General features: G+C 41.3%; 3 protein-coding genes across 3 annotated transcripts in view; 2 read left to right on the top strand and 1 right to left on the bottom strand.

Annotated features, from left to right (window-relative positions):
* mib1 (MIB E3 ubiquitin protein ligase 1) overlaps positions 1-6703 on the bottom strand; it is a 42408-nt gene extending 35705 nt beyond the window's left edge. Inside the window, exons 1-6 of the mRNA XM_068748571.1 lie at positions 6475-6703; positions 5937-6108; positions 4644-4773; positions 2572-2676; positions 1606-1672; positions 145-349 (exon numbers count right to left, since the gene is read on the bottom strand). Coding sequence (XP_068604672.1) covers positions 145-349; positions 1606-1672; positions 2572-2676; positions 4644-4773; positions 5937-6108; positions 6475-6703 — 908 coding nt within the window. The remainder of the gene's footprint in view (positions 1-144; positions 350-1605; positions 1673-2571; positions 2677-4643; positions 4774-5936; positions 6109-6474) is intronic.
* Positions 6704-8340: 1637 nt separating this feature from the next.
* Positions 8341-15081, top strand: LOC137904676 (phospholipase ABHD3-like). The gene is made up of 9 exons (XM_068748879.1): positions 8341-8502; positions 9407-9570; positions 10932-11114; positions 12510-12555; positions 13604-13716; positions 13971-14144; positions 14491-14539; positions 14629-14794; positions 14897-15081. The coding sequence occupies exons 1-9, from the start codon at positions 8341-8343 to the stop codon at positions 15079-15081; spliced, it is 1242 nt and encodes a 413-aa protein (XP_068604980.1).
* A 768-nt stretch (positions 15082-15849) lies between these two features.
* LOC137904674 (phospholipase ABHD3-like) overlaps positions 15850-15871 on the top strand; it is a 4425-nt gene continuing 4403 nt past the window's right edge. Inside the window, exon 1 of the mRNA XM_068748878.1 lies at positions 15850-15866. Coding sequence (XP_068604979.1) covers positions 15850-15866 — 17 coding nt within the window. The remainder of the gene's footprint in view (positions 15867-15871) is intronic.

Here is a 15871-nt window from a genome sequence, read left to right as displayed (position 1 = left end):
ATAAAGAAACATTTTTTAAATACTGTACCAATGATCAATGTAATACAGAGTGGGAAGATAATATTTGATATGCAGATTTTATGAGAAACATTTTCATCAGAAAGTTAAGATCTTAAATCTGAGTCAGGCCATCTATGGACTTACCTGTTGCCACTGGGGTACTGAACAACGATATCGTGATCTTCGTCGATGCCGCATACTGTTCCAGTGGTGGTGAGCGTCTCGAACATGCCGTCAGTCCACCCACCGTGACCGTGTTGAAGAGACTGAACGATCTCAAGGTCCAAGTCAATATTGACCAGGTCTCCAATCTGGAGGCCGCCAGGATTTCTGTTGCCATTCTGCTCACCTGGGAGATGAAGGTAACACGCAGTCTGTTAATAGCAGTCAAAACATCTGTATGAAAATTCAGGCCCTATATAACAGGGGTCCTCAACCTCCGGGCCGCAGCTCGGTACCGGTCTGTGAGGCATTTGTTACCGGGTCACACAGAAATAATAAATTATTTATACAATTCCCATTGTAGTAATTATTAGATTTTGACAGGTTTTTTATTTTGAAAAAGAGCCGGATTTTCTCGAACGTAATATTCGCCTGTGAATCTTCATACATCACATTAACCCACAAAGATGTAAAAAAAAATAAAACACCTTTGGAGGTTCTTTGCAAAGGGGAAAAGGCCAACTGAGCAGCCCACAACCTCCAAGAAAAGAAAGCTTCCTTTAACAGACATTACCAGGAGTCATACATAAAATACGGGTTTATCAACAGGTGACTCGTGCACCAAGTCCCCGCTGCATAATATGTGGTGGCAACCTATCAAAATAGGTAATGAAGCCTTCAAAATGTGCTATTTAATTGACTGGCATAAAAAAGGGTCATGGCAGGAAAAAGGTTGGGGGACTACTGCTACATAGAATTTAAGGATGCAAAGATTTATATTTATCAAGTTAATAAAATAATTATTTCTATCCTAATTAATAAAACATTAACACTACTGAAGCTGTTATCACAAATGAACCAAGACCCAGGTCTCATGTAGCACCTAACAGGAGATTTTCCACATCGTGTGTTTTCACCCACTAGAAATACTCCCTTTATGGGTGTTTTCTAGTGGGTGAAAATTTGTAATAGTGAGCTGGCAGAGCGACTGACCAGCATGTCCTCAGTACGGGCTGGTCTGCATCGCACTGTACCAACAGCTTCCTATTCTAGAAACACATTTTCATCAAACTTTGAATAAATATACAAAATATAGAGTTTAAAAATGTTTGTGGTGGCATATTGTAAAAAAAAAAAAAAAAAATTACTTCATATCGTGAGTGCAGCGATCTTGAAAAGACGACATTAACAAACCTAAAGAAGGACGTCTGCTGCAATGTTGAATTCAAAGAGACAATTCGATTCTAAAAGTCTTGGAATATTCTTACAAGAGAGTGACTCCAGATTGGGCTGTCAGGTTACCATGTGGTGCTGCCATCTTGTGACCAAACAAGACCAACTACCAATAAAAACTCCACAAATGCCCTTGAATTCACTGCACCAAAATGATAGGAGAGAATTGGTGCAATAATGCCGGTGGTCAGACATCAGGGGCTTGCTCACCTAAAACGGGGCAGTGGTCTCGGTAAAAGGAGCCTCCTTTAGCATCCTGGACACATTTCAGATCCGACTGCGAGAGAAAAGAGGTTATATAACTGTCTCAGTTAATCTCATTAAAAGACAAAACTGCCTTTCGATACAACTCAAGGAAGATCTGTTTAGATTGCCAAGAAAATCAACATTAGTGCCCTTGGAACCAGCCAGGACTAAAAATAACTAGATTGTTTCAGAGAGAATGCATCATATCATTTGTGATGACTCAGCCTCTTTATAGTACCAGGAGTAACAGTGAGGCAGAGCAAACATTGATCCTAAATGATAGAACACAAAAGTCAAGAGAAGTCCCAGCCCATAATACTAAAAGTCTCCCCAGCCAGTAAACCACTTTTGATATTACAATCCTTTGTGTATCAAGCACAAAGCCCCCCCAAAAATTTGTTTGCCTCCAATGCTGTATTTGGACACTAATCCGTAGTCCTTTTGTATCTGCTAAAATATGTTTGTTGAGAAACAAAGCCAAAGAAAACTGCCAAGATGAAGGGTATCATGCATGCTTGACTTAACCCAGCAGCAGACGCCTTCAACCTGCCGATTAGCCTATTAAAATTACAAAGATTTACCGTTGGCCTTTTGGGGGGGGAACTTTAGGGCCGTCTCCACCAATGAGGAGGATGCGTTTCGTTTGAGACGCGTGTGATTGAGAACCACAAAAACATCCCCCCTCCTCTAAATTTGACCTCCCTGCTCACGGAGCAGCTTGCCTTTGTCATGCAGATACCCATCCAGTTGCTTGTATAATGGAAACTTACTCATTCTGGCTGCATGACTGGGACAAGCCATCCCAGTAATAGAAAAGCCCCCCCAGTCCTAGATCGACACGAAAGCCGCCCGACAGCTGATCTTTTGTGCGACTTTGTGTGAGGGTGTGAGTGACTTTGGCATGTTGGGTCGGGCTGTAGGTTTGCTCACCATTCCCTCAAAACCAACTCTGTACAGGTTCTTGGCTCCATTGTCCCACAACACGTAGGCAGCGCTGTGAGGACTGGCTGCACTCCAGTCCTGGATTTCAGTCACCTGCGGAGGCGGAATGAGAGGAGCATGAAATGAAAAGAACAATATGAACAAACTGTACAGAACTGTAATTAGAACGTCATTCGTTATTATTTCATTTCTATACATGTAAATATATTATGTAAGGCTACCAGTCAATCTGCACTCGCAGGGTTAGTTTTCACAAGCGAATAGTTGGGAAATTAATTATTACAAATGAATAAGTCATTCACTACATACCTACAGTGTTCATAGATTTGCAGTTCTAACCTTTGCTCCAAAACACCCAAATAAACATGTGCCACAGGATTTAACTTAAACTTTCAAGGAAAATTTGTGTGATAAACATAATTATGCAATTTATTTGTATTGGTATTGCTACATGTCGATGAATAACGCACGAAGGACTTTCAACGGAAACAAGACCGCAAGGGTCTAATGCTCCTCTTAGGGTGTTTGACTGTACTTGTACTGTAATACATACTATTGTTGACTGTACTTGTACTTGAATAAATATATTCATCATCATCATCATGCAAAAAATCAATTCAAATTTAGGCGATAAAGTGGGGCGTGTAACACTTGACAATGCGCTCCATTAAAAGTAGCACAACACTTTCATCACATTAAAAAAAGTGTCAGGAGGGGAGACGTTTCAGAGTAAATTAATTCTTTAATTAAAAGTGGTGCCCTAAGTAAATACTGAAATCAAATCGTTAAATTATTTTCAGGCCTGTTAGAGATAATTGATTAATGGGCCTTAGGAGGTAATATTCATGCTAAATTAATGGAACATCTAAGCTGCAGGACATGCAATAGCAGTTTTCAGAAGACTATATTGCTTACAGCATCATAAAACAGTAATGAGATATGACATTAAATAACACAGCAAAATGAAGTCTTAAATATCCTGGAGGGACTCCTAAATTCAATACTCCAGAGTTCAGAGCAAAGTCAAAAGAGAAGCACTTTACAACACATTTAAAGCATTAATCTAAATAGACTTAGCGAAACAAATGCAGTCTCGACCATTCTGCTTCTTTTAAATGATGTATTTAAGCCTGGCGTAGCCTGCAGCGAGAAAGTCTGTTTATAGCCTCAGTGAATATAGAATCCAAAGATGCATTTTACTGGATTCTGTCAATGCAAATACATTTATTGTAAATATAACAACATTCAATAGTATATTCTTAGAAAGGATTCATGACTGTATTTTCCACTATGCAGCTGTTGGAGTTAACAACTAAGGTGATACACTACTCTTCACTAATAAAACATTAAATTAATCCTTGCTTTCAAATCATATCAATGTTTATACTTTTAATTCTTGATATATATAACAACCAAAAAATATACATTTAATAACTTATAACTAAGTATTGGTTTACCTTACTGTGAAATGTACCACAACAGTTGGATATCAAAGTATACATGTATATCACATGGACTGTGTTGTGGAAACAAATATCTCTGTGGACTATTAAGTCGTTAGTTTAACACAGACAAGGCTGAAGAACAATGATATAGTTATTTTGTCATTTCAAGGCCTCAGTATTTCAGCTGTAGGCTTTGAACCGGACAGTTTGTGTTCTTCTCGACCGTTTTCCTGCTCTGTGGGTCACGGGACAATCTGGGGTAGCCAATTCACTTAAATTGCATGTTTTTGGTGGTGGGAGGAACCCGGAGAAAACCCACGCGGACACGGGGAGAACATACAAACCTTCTTACCGTGGGGCGACAGCGCTAACCGCTCAGCCACTGTGGCGCCCCGTTTGTGTACTTGTTTGAACAAAACATATTTATGACACAAACAAGTTCAAGTATCCTGTCCTGCTTTGGTTTGAAATGAAAACATTCTTTGTTCTTTCCCCAACTTGGAATTTTCAGGAAACCTTAACTTCCTATTACTTTCTCTCATATTGCCTTCAGCGGCAGCCGAGTGACGAGCAGATTTACTCGAGTTTGATCTACTTTCCCCATTGGCACACTACCTTTCCTCTCCTTCCATTGCCTCCATCTTGATCTTCCCATTGCCAGTCAACTCCTCTCACCACCCGGCCACCAGTGAAGATTCCTCTGGCCGTGATTTTCTTTGACTTGCGGCGAGATTCCAAAAGTACTCTGTTCATATAAAAAAAATAACAAACAGAAATAATTATCATTATTTTAGGCTAAACTTTAATTCCTCAAATTACTTTGTCACAGTATGATTCAGTAGCTACTATTTACCAGGGCCCTATTTACATGAATTAACTCTGGTTTGTCATATGTTTTGCAAATACCAACTGCATAGGTGAACTCAATCTCTCTTCTCAGCGCTTGGAAATGAATGCAAACTGTTGCAGCGCCGAGCCACTGATGTTTGATGACGGCAATAAAGGAGTGAAGCCAGCTTGGCTGGGAGCTCAGTAGTGACATATGTTTTCAGTTTTTTGTTCAATCACAGACAAATTTCAAACTGGCAAGAGAGAGACAAAGTTGAAAAAAATAAAAGCCATTTTGATGCAGTCAAGACAAAAAAATAATGTTTAATGATGTAAATAAAACAGCATATTATACATTCAACTGAGAGGCAATCATCACACAAAGTGAAAGTTGATGGTAGACATGGCAGCTGGACACCACAGGCCTGACCAAACAGTCTTGGGGCCTCTAAACACTCCCTCTTCAGCAGATAGAAACTCTAATGCGGCGGAACAAAACACGGACGGAGCCGCATGAGTTACAGAGTTCTCCAGCAACCATTGTGCATTATGCAACGGTCGTCTCTGGGGAGCAGTTTGGCAGCTGTTGGGCCATGTGTTCATCAACTAAAATCTGGTTGTTGTTTTTTTGGCTGAAATGGGCCTGAAACGGATGGAGCCTCACCCCATTAGAGACAGAGAATCAGAAAACACAATCAAATGCCACCATTGGAATTTCACGAGGATGCACGTTTGCCAAATGGTCCAAATAAAGTCTTTAAATAACCTGTGAAATTTGAAAATGGGAACCATGCATTCATATAATGCTAGAAAAGATTTGATTGGAGCTGGCTGAAAACAAGGTTGAGTTGTTGCCAGGCAACTGAGGGCTGGGAGCATAGAGATAGACTCTGCCTGTGAGGCATGGTGCACAAAAGACACTTAAAGCAACATAAAGCCAAGCTAATGAATTTAAAGGTAGACAAACCAATCACAACAAAGAGCTGAGCTCATCCTGCTCTCCTGCGTCTATTTTATAATTGTGGGTCTACGGTGAGACACTATTGGTACGATTTGGTCATCATTACTAGTTTAACTCACCTCTCACTTCCAGGGGTTGTGATCCTGTAGAAGCGATGCCTTAGGTGATGCTTGTCTCCATGGTAACAGGTTGTACAGAGGTCGTAATTAGTGCACTCGGCGCATTTCCAACGAATTCCGATGATAGGCTGCTGACGGCAGGTGTCGCACATGGTTCCATCGTGCTTAATGCCTGAGGGTGGAAGATATAGCACCGATCAATGTTAATGAAATGTGGCCGTATAGCAACTTTATATTGTAAAATAACTTTATTCATTCTTCAGCATTTTGGCATTGATACACAAACTAGCCAGAATACACTTATTGATGACAAATACACGAGTATGATTTAGAATTGGAAGCAAAATTATTCAACCTACATTGACCATCATAATCTATTATTTATAAGGTGTTTGCAACTCTGCAGAAGCCCCCGCCATGCTGCTAAAGCCTGCTGCTGGCTACTCTGGAGCAGCGGCGCTTTACATGCTACAGATAGACCGATACTACGATGAAAGGAGAGTCAAAGTGTCGACGGACAGATGAAATCGATCGTTACCTGTTGGAGCGCTGTCTAGTATCCGAACGTCATACGCTCCAGAACAGCGGTAGTTCGCAGCCGTCCCGTTATCCCAGACAACCACCACCTCCTCCGGACTTTCAAAACTCCTGACGGTCCCAACATGTCCCTCTCCGCCGTCCTGCTTCCCCCACTTCCAGTCAGGTCCGCGGACTACTCTTGCGCCTACCCCCTCCATCATCGCCCGGTTGTTCCTGCCGGTGGTCATTGAAGAGGAGATCTCGCAATGCCACGATAATCAGTCTGATTGTTAGCAAGCTAGCGGGCGTAGCTAGCAGGTCCAAACAGGAAAGAAACAATCCACAGAGCTAAGCCCGCTAGCTAAGTTAGCTATCTAAAGGAGGCTGCTGGACCTTCTAACAATAAGTATCCTCTTTAGTCTTGTCCAAAAGATGAAGAAACTAATAAACATAAGCGTGTATTAAGTAGCCGCATTGCTATATTGGCCAGATCCCAGTGACGTTTCAAAGCAAGTTGGCTTAAACACACTATAAACAAGCCGCCTCTTCAACTTCAACACCGCTAGCGAGGCGCGCTGCTAGCATGCTAGCAAAGACAAACCTCTCGCTAGCAAGTCCTCCTCCTTTGAGGTACGCGTCGCGTCTACGTTCGTCTTTTCAGTGATCAATTATCCTTGTTATCGCTGTTTGTTGAGTTGAAAACGCATTCAGGATGCGCCCTAGCCACCCAAAGACGGTTCCCAGGAGTCAAGTCAGAACAGACGTGTCGCCAAACTCGCCATTATTGTCAATCATCGTTGCGCTCTCACGAGCAAGAACTCGCTCCGGAGGTGAACGACAAAGCCCGAAGACTCGAAGCTTGGGAAACGAACGCAAGGCCGGTGTACAACGCGCATGCGCATCAGCACCATTCAAGGCCATTCATAGTTCACTGCATGATTTATAAATTAATTTTAGTACACATGTGAATACATATATTCATACTTACTAGATTTTTTTTTTGTGTGTGCATGAAACATATAAACAGTATAACTCATGTATGTACCCGGTCCCATATAGTCCCTGTTTCTCCTCTGGACATGTCCAAACTGGGGGTGCACCAATGGCAATTTTCTTGCCCATCACCGATGTTTAAAAAGTCCCGACCTCCCGATACCCATTTTGGCCGATAATGGGGGTTTTTTTTTTTAATAACTGACAGCACACACCTTCAATGTTGCGATCTTATTTTATTGAAAACAAACAAAACCTGTGCAACAGGTTACACTGCAGACCGGTTTTGAGCCTCTCACCAAAAATAAAGTGCACAGCAGTATTGTGCTTTTACAAATAGAGCGAAATCACAAGGTTTGTGGTAGTTCATAATATAACTATCTACAGGACAAACTAACAAAGTTTCAGGTTTTCTGTCTTGTCATGAAAAAAAAAAGAAAAAAATGCCCAAATGCAGCATCTTTGTGACTATTTCAATATAAAATTGTCAATCTAAAAATAACTTGAAACAGCTTACAAGATAAAAGCTCCTAAAGTTGTATTCAATAAAATGGGAGAGATAATGTTAGCATTATTGTCTACTGGGTTGTTAAAGTTAATGCAGTCAGCAGGTAGCACGGAAACAAAACATCATTTTGACCTTGATCTCACATGCAAGTTTAATATATATATATGTTATATTTTTTAATTAGACCACATATACTCCTCAGAATAAAATAAACAAAGCCCCTTTTGACAGATAGATGATCGAGGAGCGCCCCCTCTCGGTGATCACCTGTATTTCCTAACCTCTGGTCCCCTTGACGGTCCCCTCCACCGCGCACAGCCGACCCGTTCAGCCCAGCTGGCCGCTGTCCTTACGGTACCGGTGAACACGGGGACCCTCTTTGCGATGATCTCGCTGGACTTTGATTTCAACATTTTGACAAGAGACCTGCCACATTATCTCGAGAATCAGGTGCAAGTTGGGCTGTTCGGCTCCGGCGTCGGACTGTCTCTGCTCCTGGGCTTCAGCGCAGCGTACACCTGCTACTATTGGATTTCAGTAGCCAAGGTAAGACGCATCAAGGCGCAAGTTCATCACCGGGTCCGGTTTACGGGGTCTTTTTTTTGAAGCTCAGATGTAAACATGTCATGCGGTGAGAATGCGGCGCGTCCACGCATAATCACGCATCCAGCGTTTTGCTGATGCAGGTGTCGATGGGCTGCGTGTTTTCGGCTGCTGTACGTGCGGGTCGGCTCTCGAACACGTTTTTTTTTTTTTATCGTCATATTTACCTGACGAGCGCACTAAAGTAGAAGGCTAATGTCAGATGTTTGGCTGGGCGACGCTAACCCGGCTGGATTGGAGCTCGACTTGCCGGTAGTCGCGTTTATGTAACTTAATCCGTGCGCAGATTACTACTGTAGAATGTACTAGTAGTGTATCAATAGAGTATCAATTACTAGAACGGAAATATGAAATAGAGAGCACATTGAAGGTTAGTGGTCAGTATTTGAACAGATAATTTTTTCTATTTTTAAATAATGTATATTTTATTATGTAAGAGCGCTTTGAGTTTCTGTATATCAAAGAAAAGAGTTATATAAAACCAATGCATTATTATTATTATTATTATTATTATTATTATTATACGGTGGGTTGAGAGATAATGATTTTCTTATAGATAGATAGAGACTACATAATGCCTTTATATAAATATGCATTCATGCACTATGTATTATATATTTAAATAGCAACAGTCATTTGATTTGTACAAAATACAGTAACCCCCCCACCCACCCACCACCACCCTGTTTGTAGAGTTGTTACAACATGTCACAGAATTTAGAGCTTAAATGTACTTTATTCCAAATATGATTCTTCTGTCATATTAATTGACATCAAAAGGACAACAACAACAAAAGATTATTTTTTTCAAGCATATGTTACATTTAATTCACTTTGTATATTGCAGAAGCCACAGCTCATCTCAGGGGGTAAGAAGTTCTACCAGTTTCTGAGGGAGCAATGTCCAGTAGTGTCAGAGACGTACTATCCCACCTTTTGGTGCTGGGAGAGCCGCATCCAGACCCTGCTGAGACCCTTTGTCACGGCTAAACCTGGCGTCATCTACAGAAAGTAAGTACTCGCCAAGACCTCCGTAATAATGACACGTCGTACAACATTGTTTTTTTTCTCAAACTGGTAATTTGAGGAAAAAAAAAAACAATGGTTAAAAGATAAGAGTTGAAGCATGGAAGCTTCAAAGCACACCGTTAACTCATTCACATTAAAATGCAGCTTTAACATGACAGCTTTGTTGCCACTGCCTGTTTCTCAATTTCTTTCTCAGTTTCACAGTTGTAAATAAATTGCAGCTGATTTTTTTTTTTAGTCAAGGTGCAAATGCGCAGAAGAGAAAGAGATCTTTTGTGCCGCAGTGCTGGCCCAGACTGCCCCACTTACGCCATGATTATATAAATCTGTTTTAGATGAAATGGCAACACTTTCCTTGTCCCATGCACACAAAAGGAGATTCATTGTTAATAGGTTTTACCTCTCTAAGGAGGTAGAGTACTCGTCCAAAGTTCACTAGGACCTCCTTTATATTAAACAAAAACGAAAAACATCAATATAGAGAGGTATGATTCCTGGTCAGGTTCATTATTCGTATTCTTTGTTCCATTGACAGTCACTGTGCTCCTGCTTTTAGCAACTTATTTAGTCGAGGAAACAAATATTCCCATAATGAACACAGAGTGTAATTGTCTAACATTAAGACACACTACACTATTGTCACATTGACAATAGTGACACACACACACACACACACCTACAAACCCAAGGTTGGCCAAAGGACGGATAGAAGGACGACTGTCCTATTCGTCATTGGCTGTGGGTGAAATTCCACTCGTCTCACCTTGCATGCCACTCGCTGGCCGCTCTGAATTGGCCCATGCTGCCTTTAAACAGTAGCCTCAGGTGTATATTTCCTGGTGGTTCTGTAATTTCATGCTGATGTCTTTATCACTGGCTGCCAACTTGGCTCAGTGGCCTCTGCTTGCGTGTGTGTGTGTGTGGGGGGGGGGGGGGGGGGTGTTGTAAAATGCACTAGCGCTGGGAATGAATGACCTCATCTGCCGGGATAAGGTTGTACAGCCCAGAAAATTGATTGCTCCGAAGAGCGCACTTGTGCAATGCCCTCCCCATTATTTTAACATGCTGTGCATTGCAAAACACGCCAACAAAATAATCACAAAGGAAATGAGCCGGCTGTCATCGCATGTCTTTTCTCACATATCCTGTTCTCCTTTGGCAAGGTGTGTGATGGATGCAATGAAGTAACCGTGTAACCTGGAACTGAACAGAATGCATTCATTGTGTGTGTGTGTGTGTGTTTAAAGCGTTCTTGTGTGAAGTGAGCAAACACACATACATATGATACGGTGTTATGTTCAGAGCTATCGTTGATGAGTTTCCGGTCGTGTTTGTCTCTGCAGTGAGCTCATTAAGGCCGCAGATGGAGGGCAGATCTCTTTGGATTGGTTTGACAACGACAGCAGCTTCTCTCATCCTGACCCCGCCTCCAGGCCCACAGTCCTGCTTCTCCCCGGTCTGACCGGCACCAGCCGAGAGTCCTACATCCTGCACATGGTCCAGCAGAGCCGGGATCTGGGCTATAGGTGGGTGGGATCTTGGCAGGAAACCCTGGCAGAGGTCCATATGCTCCGAGGGCATTAAATCAGGCCATTAAATCACACAGTTGATGCTTAAGTTAACATTTTTCATTCATCCAGCATTCAGAAAGTTTGTCCAATAACAATAATATTGATTTTAAAGATGAATCTTGAAATTTAGTAGCAAATGTAATTTCCCCCCCTTTTTTTTCTTTTCGGCAGGCCGTATTCGCTGCACTCTTTCTTTCTCCCAGATTTGGGAAGAGTGCCGGCAGACTCAGCATCTTCCACCCCCCTCACCCCTGTCTGTGTAGCTTAATGAATTACAGCTCATCCCTTTGCAGCTTAGTCCAGCCAGACCAGCTCAGAGTGTGTGCTGCAGTGCGCGCTTAAGCACGTCCCTACCCGTATCCATCTCTCCGTCCGCTTGCCCAATGCCCCATCCAGCCCCGCCCGACTGCTGGGTAACACCGGTAGAAACCGCAGGTCACCTCCACCAGATAATAGTTGAGTGATGCCAGGTGGGAAGGGATGCTGATGCCTGTGCTCTGCAGGACGGAGAATGATCTTTACACAGCTGTGCACACCTCATTATTATTATTTTTTTTGTGAGATTTGTTGAAAGGAATGTGGGCCACTGTGTTCCTTTGGAAATGCGAAGTCAGGAAGTTAGGTGGGGAAAAAAGAAGAACAGATTAGCCACATGTATCTGATTTAAAGCATAGGTTTGAGTTGAATTACTAATTTATTAAACAAAGTAATTATTAATATGATCTGTTGAGTGACCTTTGCACTTATAAAATGAAGAAACATTGTGAAAGTATTAGTATGTAAAGTATGAAAGAAAGATTTCTCAGAGCTGCAAGGTAATATATTCAAAGAGCGTATTTTTCCAACAAAAATATTTAGTTCACTGTTATTGTAAATAGAAAAAAATACATCTGAAAATGGAAAAATACAATGACAAATAAGAAAATAGTTGCCGTTAAATTGTCTGCCACTTGATTATTCGACTGTATTGATTTTGTCCTCTTTTAACATACAGCCTTTTCTTTTGTCCAGGTTTTTCATAAAGTTAAACCTAAATTACGCATTGTCACAAATTATGTACATTATCAGGACAACAGTCCAAACCAAAAAGATAATAAATGTTTTGTTTTTGTTTTGTTTTTTTTTACATTTTTGAGAGTCAGGATAATCCTTAATAATACATTTTTCCCCCAAATATTTGATTATTTAATAGGTAAGATGTTTGTTTATTAATGTTTGATGGTCAACCAATCATTTCAGGTCTTGAACGAGTCTGAGAAAGAGTCAATAGATGGCAAGAGAAGCAAATAATCATTTAGAAGAATGTGTAGTAATATTGTAATTAATGTGTGTCTGTCTTGTATATTCCAGATGCGTGGTATTTAACAACAGAGGAGTTTCTGGAGAAATGCTGCTGGTAAGAATTGTTTGTATTATCCGTAGTCAGAACAACCTGCATACTAGATCATTGTTTATCGTGCTCATCTGCCCTTGTTTTATTGCATCGTTTGGTCATAACTCACTGGCAGATTAAACCGATGCTGCACAGACGGTTTTGCAGACATGGGATTAAGTCGCTGACAGATCTTTTAATGTGCATTCTCAGAAATATAACCTTGCTAAGCAGCTGCTCTTCAGACACCTGGCGTAATCGGTTCTTGTGCACCTGGGGTATATTTTGCCAACAGAATTCAGATTCTGAAAGCGTCTACAGTTTTCCTACTGTGTTATGTCAGCCCTGTTCCTGTCTGCACATCTTGAAAGAGCGGCACCTTCTTTAGGGTGGACTGTAACATCACCACCATCACTGATATCCAAAGCATCAGTGCGCCACTCGTTCTTGCAGCTTTGCCATGCCTCACGTAAACTGAGATATGATCCAAAGATATTAGAATAGAATAGAATATCCTTTTATTGTCACTGTGCAAAACCTGACCAGCAAAACTTTGTGTGGCGCTAAACAACCCCAGTGCAAATAAAAAAACAAGGTACATGCAAGGCAACATTGGCTAAGTAAGCAATATACAAAAAAAATAATCAACTTAAAGAAGACCACCTTATAGCAACATTAACATAACAATATACAATGAATCATTTTAAACATTTATTATCAGGAAGCTGAAGATAGACAACACCGTGCAGCACCACAGAAGTGTGTGTTTGGTGTATGTGTCATATTTCTAGTGTCTCATCTCTGTCTGCTCTATATTACGATGTGTTTACCAAAGATGCTTTTTTTTTAACCATACTCTGTAATATTCAGGCAATAGGGTCCAGTTACTGAGCAAGGTTGAAGTAATTCTAAAGTCAATTAGACCATCTATATTTTTGTTTTGATTATTTTAATTTGAAATAGAAAGAAATAACTTCATTATTTTTTTGTCCACGGACAGTCGTCACAATTTGAAGAGCTGTAATGAGCCAGCGATAAACGAGTGACTCTCTTTTCTTCCCATTCCACAAAGACCCCGAGGACCTACTGTGCAGCCAACACAGAGGATCTGGAGACTGTTATTGAGCACATCCAGAGGTCAAATGAAGCTGCGCCAATCATGGCCGCTGGAGTTTCGATGGGCGGGTAATGACACCATTCCCCACCAGAGTTATACGTCCAAGAACATTTCCAATGTAAAGCTTAAAGACATCCTTGCTAATCTGTCTGTGACTCAGTAACAGCTAAATCTGTATTCATTGTTCAACTCTCACAATTAAAATTCTAATTTCCTAGTTTCTGGAAGTGAAAATACCTTCTTTATTTTTATTTTTTTTACATTCCTGATCCCTGTTTCTTCCCATCTGTTACTTCCTCTCACGCTCTCTGCATTAATTCAGGATGATGCTGGCTAACTACTTGGGACGGAAAGGTCGGCAAACTTGTCTGAAAGGGGGCGTGGTCTTCTCAGCGGGCTGGGATGTGTTCGAGTGCACCGCTTCTCTGGAAAAACCCCTGGACCGCTTCCTCTTCAACTCCTACCTCACCAGCTGCCTCCAAGCCTCTGTGCACAGGTTGGCCAGGGCCCGAGCGGCATCAGTGCTAGGAGCTAGGTCTTTCTGAAGCTTCACTAACTGGTTCCATTTATTTCCTTTTCACATTTTATTTTTTACATTTTGGTTTGACTTTTATGGTCCAGGCAAACTGTTTCTGTATTTTTTTATTTGTTAGCTGTTCACATTTAGCAATTACTATTCTATAGCTGCATGGAATAAATATATATACAATCATGGTTTTCAAAGCTGAGCTTAATTATAGTGTTACAGCCCGGCCGTCTTATTTTAAGGACATTTTAGAAGGAAATAATGTCATCATGAGCGAAAAAAAGCAATTGATGGTTTTCTTTTCCATCTCCCTCAGACACAGACCAGTGCTTGAAAAGTGTTACGACATCGATCATGTCATGAAGGTCGGGATTGTTTAAAGTCACATTTAGTCATAAATGCTCAAAATAAATAAATAAAGGAAGTAGTGGATATTTTTGCACTGTCCCTGCAGGCAAAGACCATTCGAGAATTTGACGAGAGGTTCACGTCCATAATGTTCGGCTACCCCACCAATGATGACTACTACCACGATGCCAGTCCTGTCCACAGGCTGAACTCTGTGCAGGTGCCAATGCTGTGCCTGAATGCTGCTGATGATGTCTTTTCCCCTTCTCATGGTGAGGCCCCATTAGCCTCATGAAGAATTATTAAGGGGCAATTCACAGGGATTTAACGTTTACTGGCAAAGAAGCTGAATCCTTCGGTTCCTCCTCTGTCAGCTATTCCGGTGGAAGCAGTTAAGCAGAATCCCAACTTGGCGCTGCTCATCACCTGTCACGGCGGCCATATTGGTTTCCTGGAGGGCTTGTGGCCTCGGCAGAGCACGTACATGGACCGAGTCTTTAAGCAATTCGCTGAGGCGGTCATCGAGCAAGGCAGCCGACTCCAAGACCTCTCCCGATAAGAGACCTTCACACTTTCGTATTAATTTCTTCTTCCCTCCTTCCTTCAGTATTTTCTAAGTGCAATCTTCCTTGCTTTTTTTCCCTACCTCATCCTCTTCATCCCTTCCTTTCACCTTTTCCTCCTCCGACATCCTTGCCGCTTCCAACTTTCTTTACTGCATTCCATCCATATCTGTTCTGCCTGTTTCCTTCCTTCCATTGACTCTCTTTGTTTGCCCTGCATCCCTCCATCCGCTTTGTAATCCTGCCACAAACAGAAAAGAGTTATTTCTTATTCCAAGGGCAGATGTTATTGAATGCAGCATGTGTTGCATTAAACATTCTTTCAGTTATTGTATGTAATCATGTTCTCCGTAATATGCTTTTAAAAAATAGCAAGCACCGCTGAACAACTCAATCCGTCACCATCAGGTTAAACTATTTCTCAGTTTATTTTGTGCAATTATTTTCTTTTGAAGAAAAGACAAGTACTGTACATGAAAACTCATGTCGTTTGCCATTAATAGCAGCAGGATTTTAGCCCTCAGGGATTGTGTTTATTTACTCCTTTCTTTCCTCGTCGTCATTTTGTCTGGTCACTCATTCTACTCTGTGTTATTCTTGTTTTCAGGTAGCTGTTTCACCGTTTACATGTTGTTGTACTAGTACGATATCGAGGGAAATAGAGCTTATTCGCTTAGAGTTGTTTCCACAGATTAAGCTGTAGCCAAGAGATTTGCCTGATAAAATAACTCTGCTCTGATCGAGAGCTTGCAGTTGATTTTGTCATGCAGCGCAGAGCTAAGTGAG

This window comes from Brachionichthys hirsutus, chromosome 15 (assembly GCF_040956055.1).
Source record: "Brachionichthys hirsutus isolate HB-005 chromosome 15, CSIRO-AGI_Bhir_v1, whole genome shotgun sequence".
Lineage (NCBI taxonomy): Eukaryota > Metazoa > Chordata > Actinopteri > Lophiiformes > Brachionichthyidae > Brachionichthys > Brachionichthys hirsutus.
Note: the sequence above shows the minus strand (reverse complement) of the source record. Positions and strands in the feature narration are given on the sequence as shown.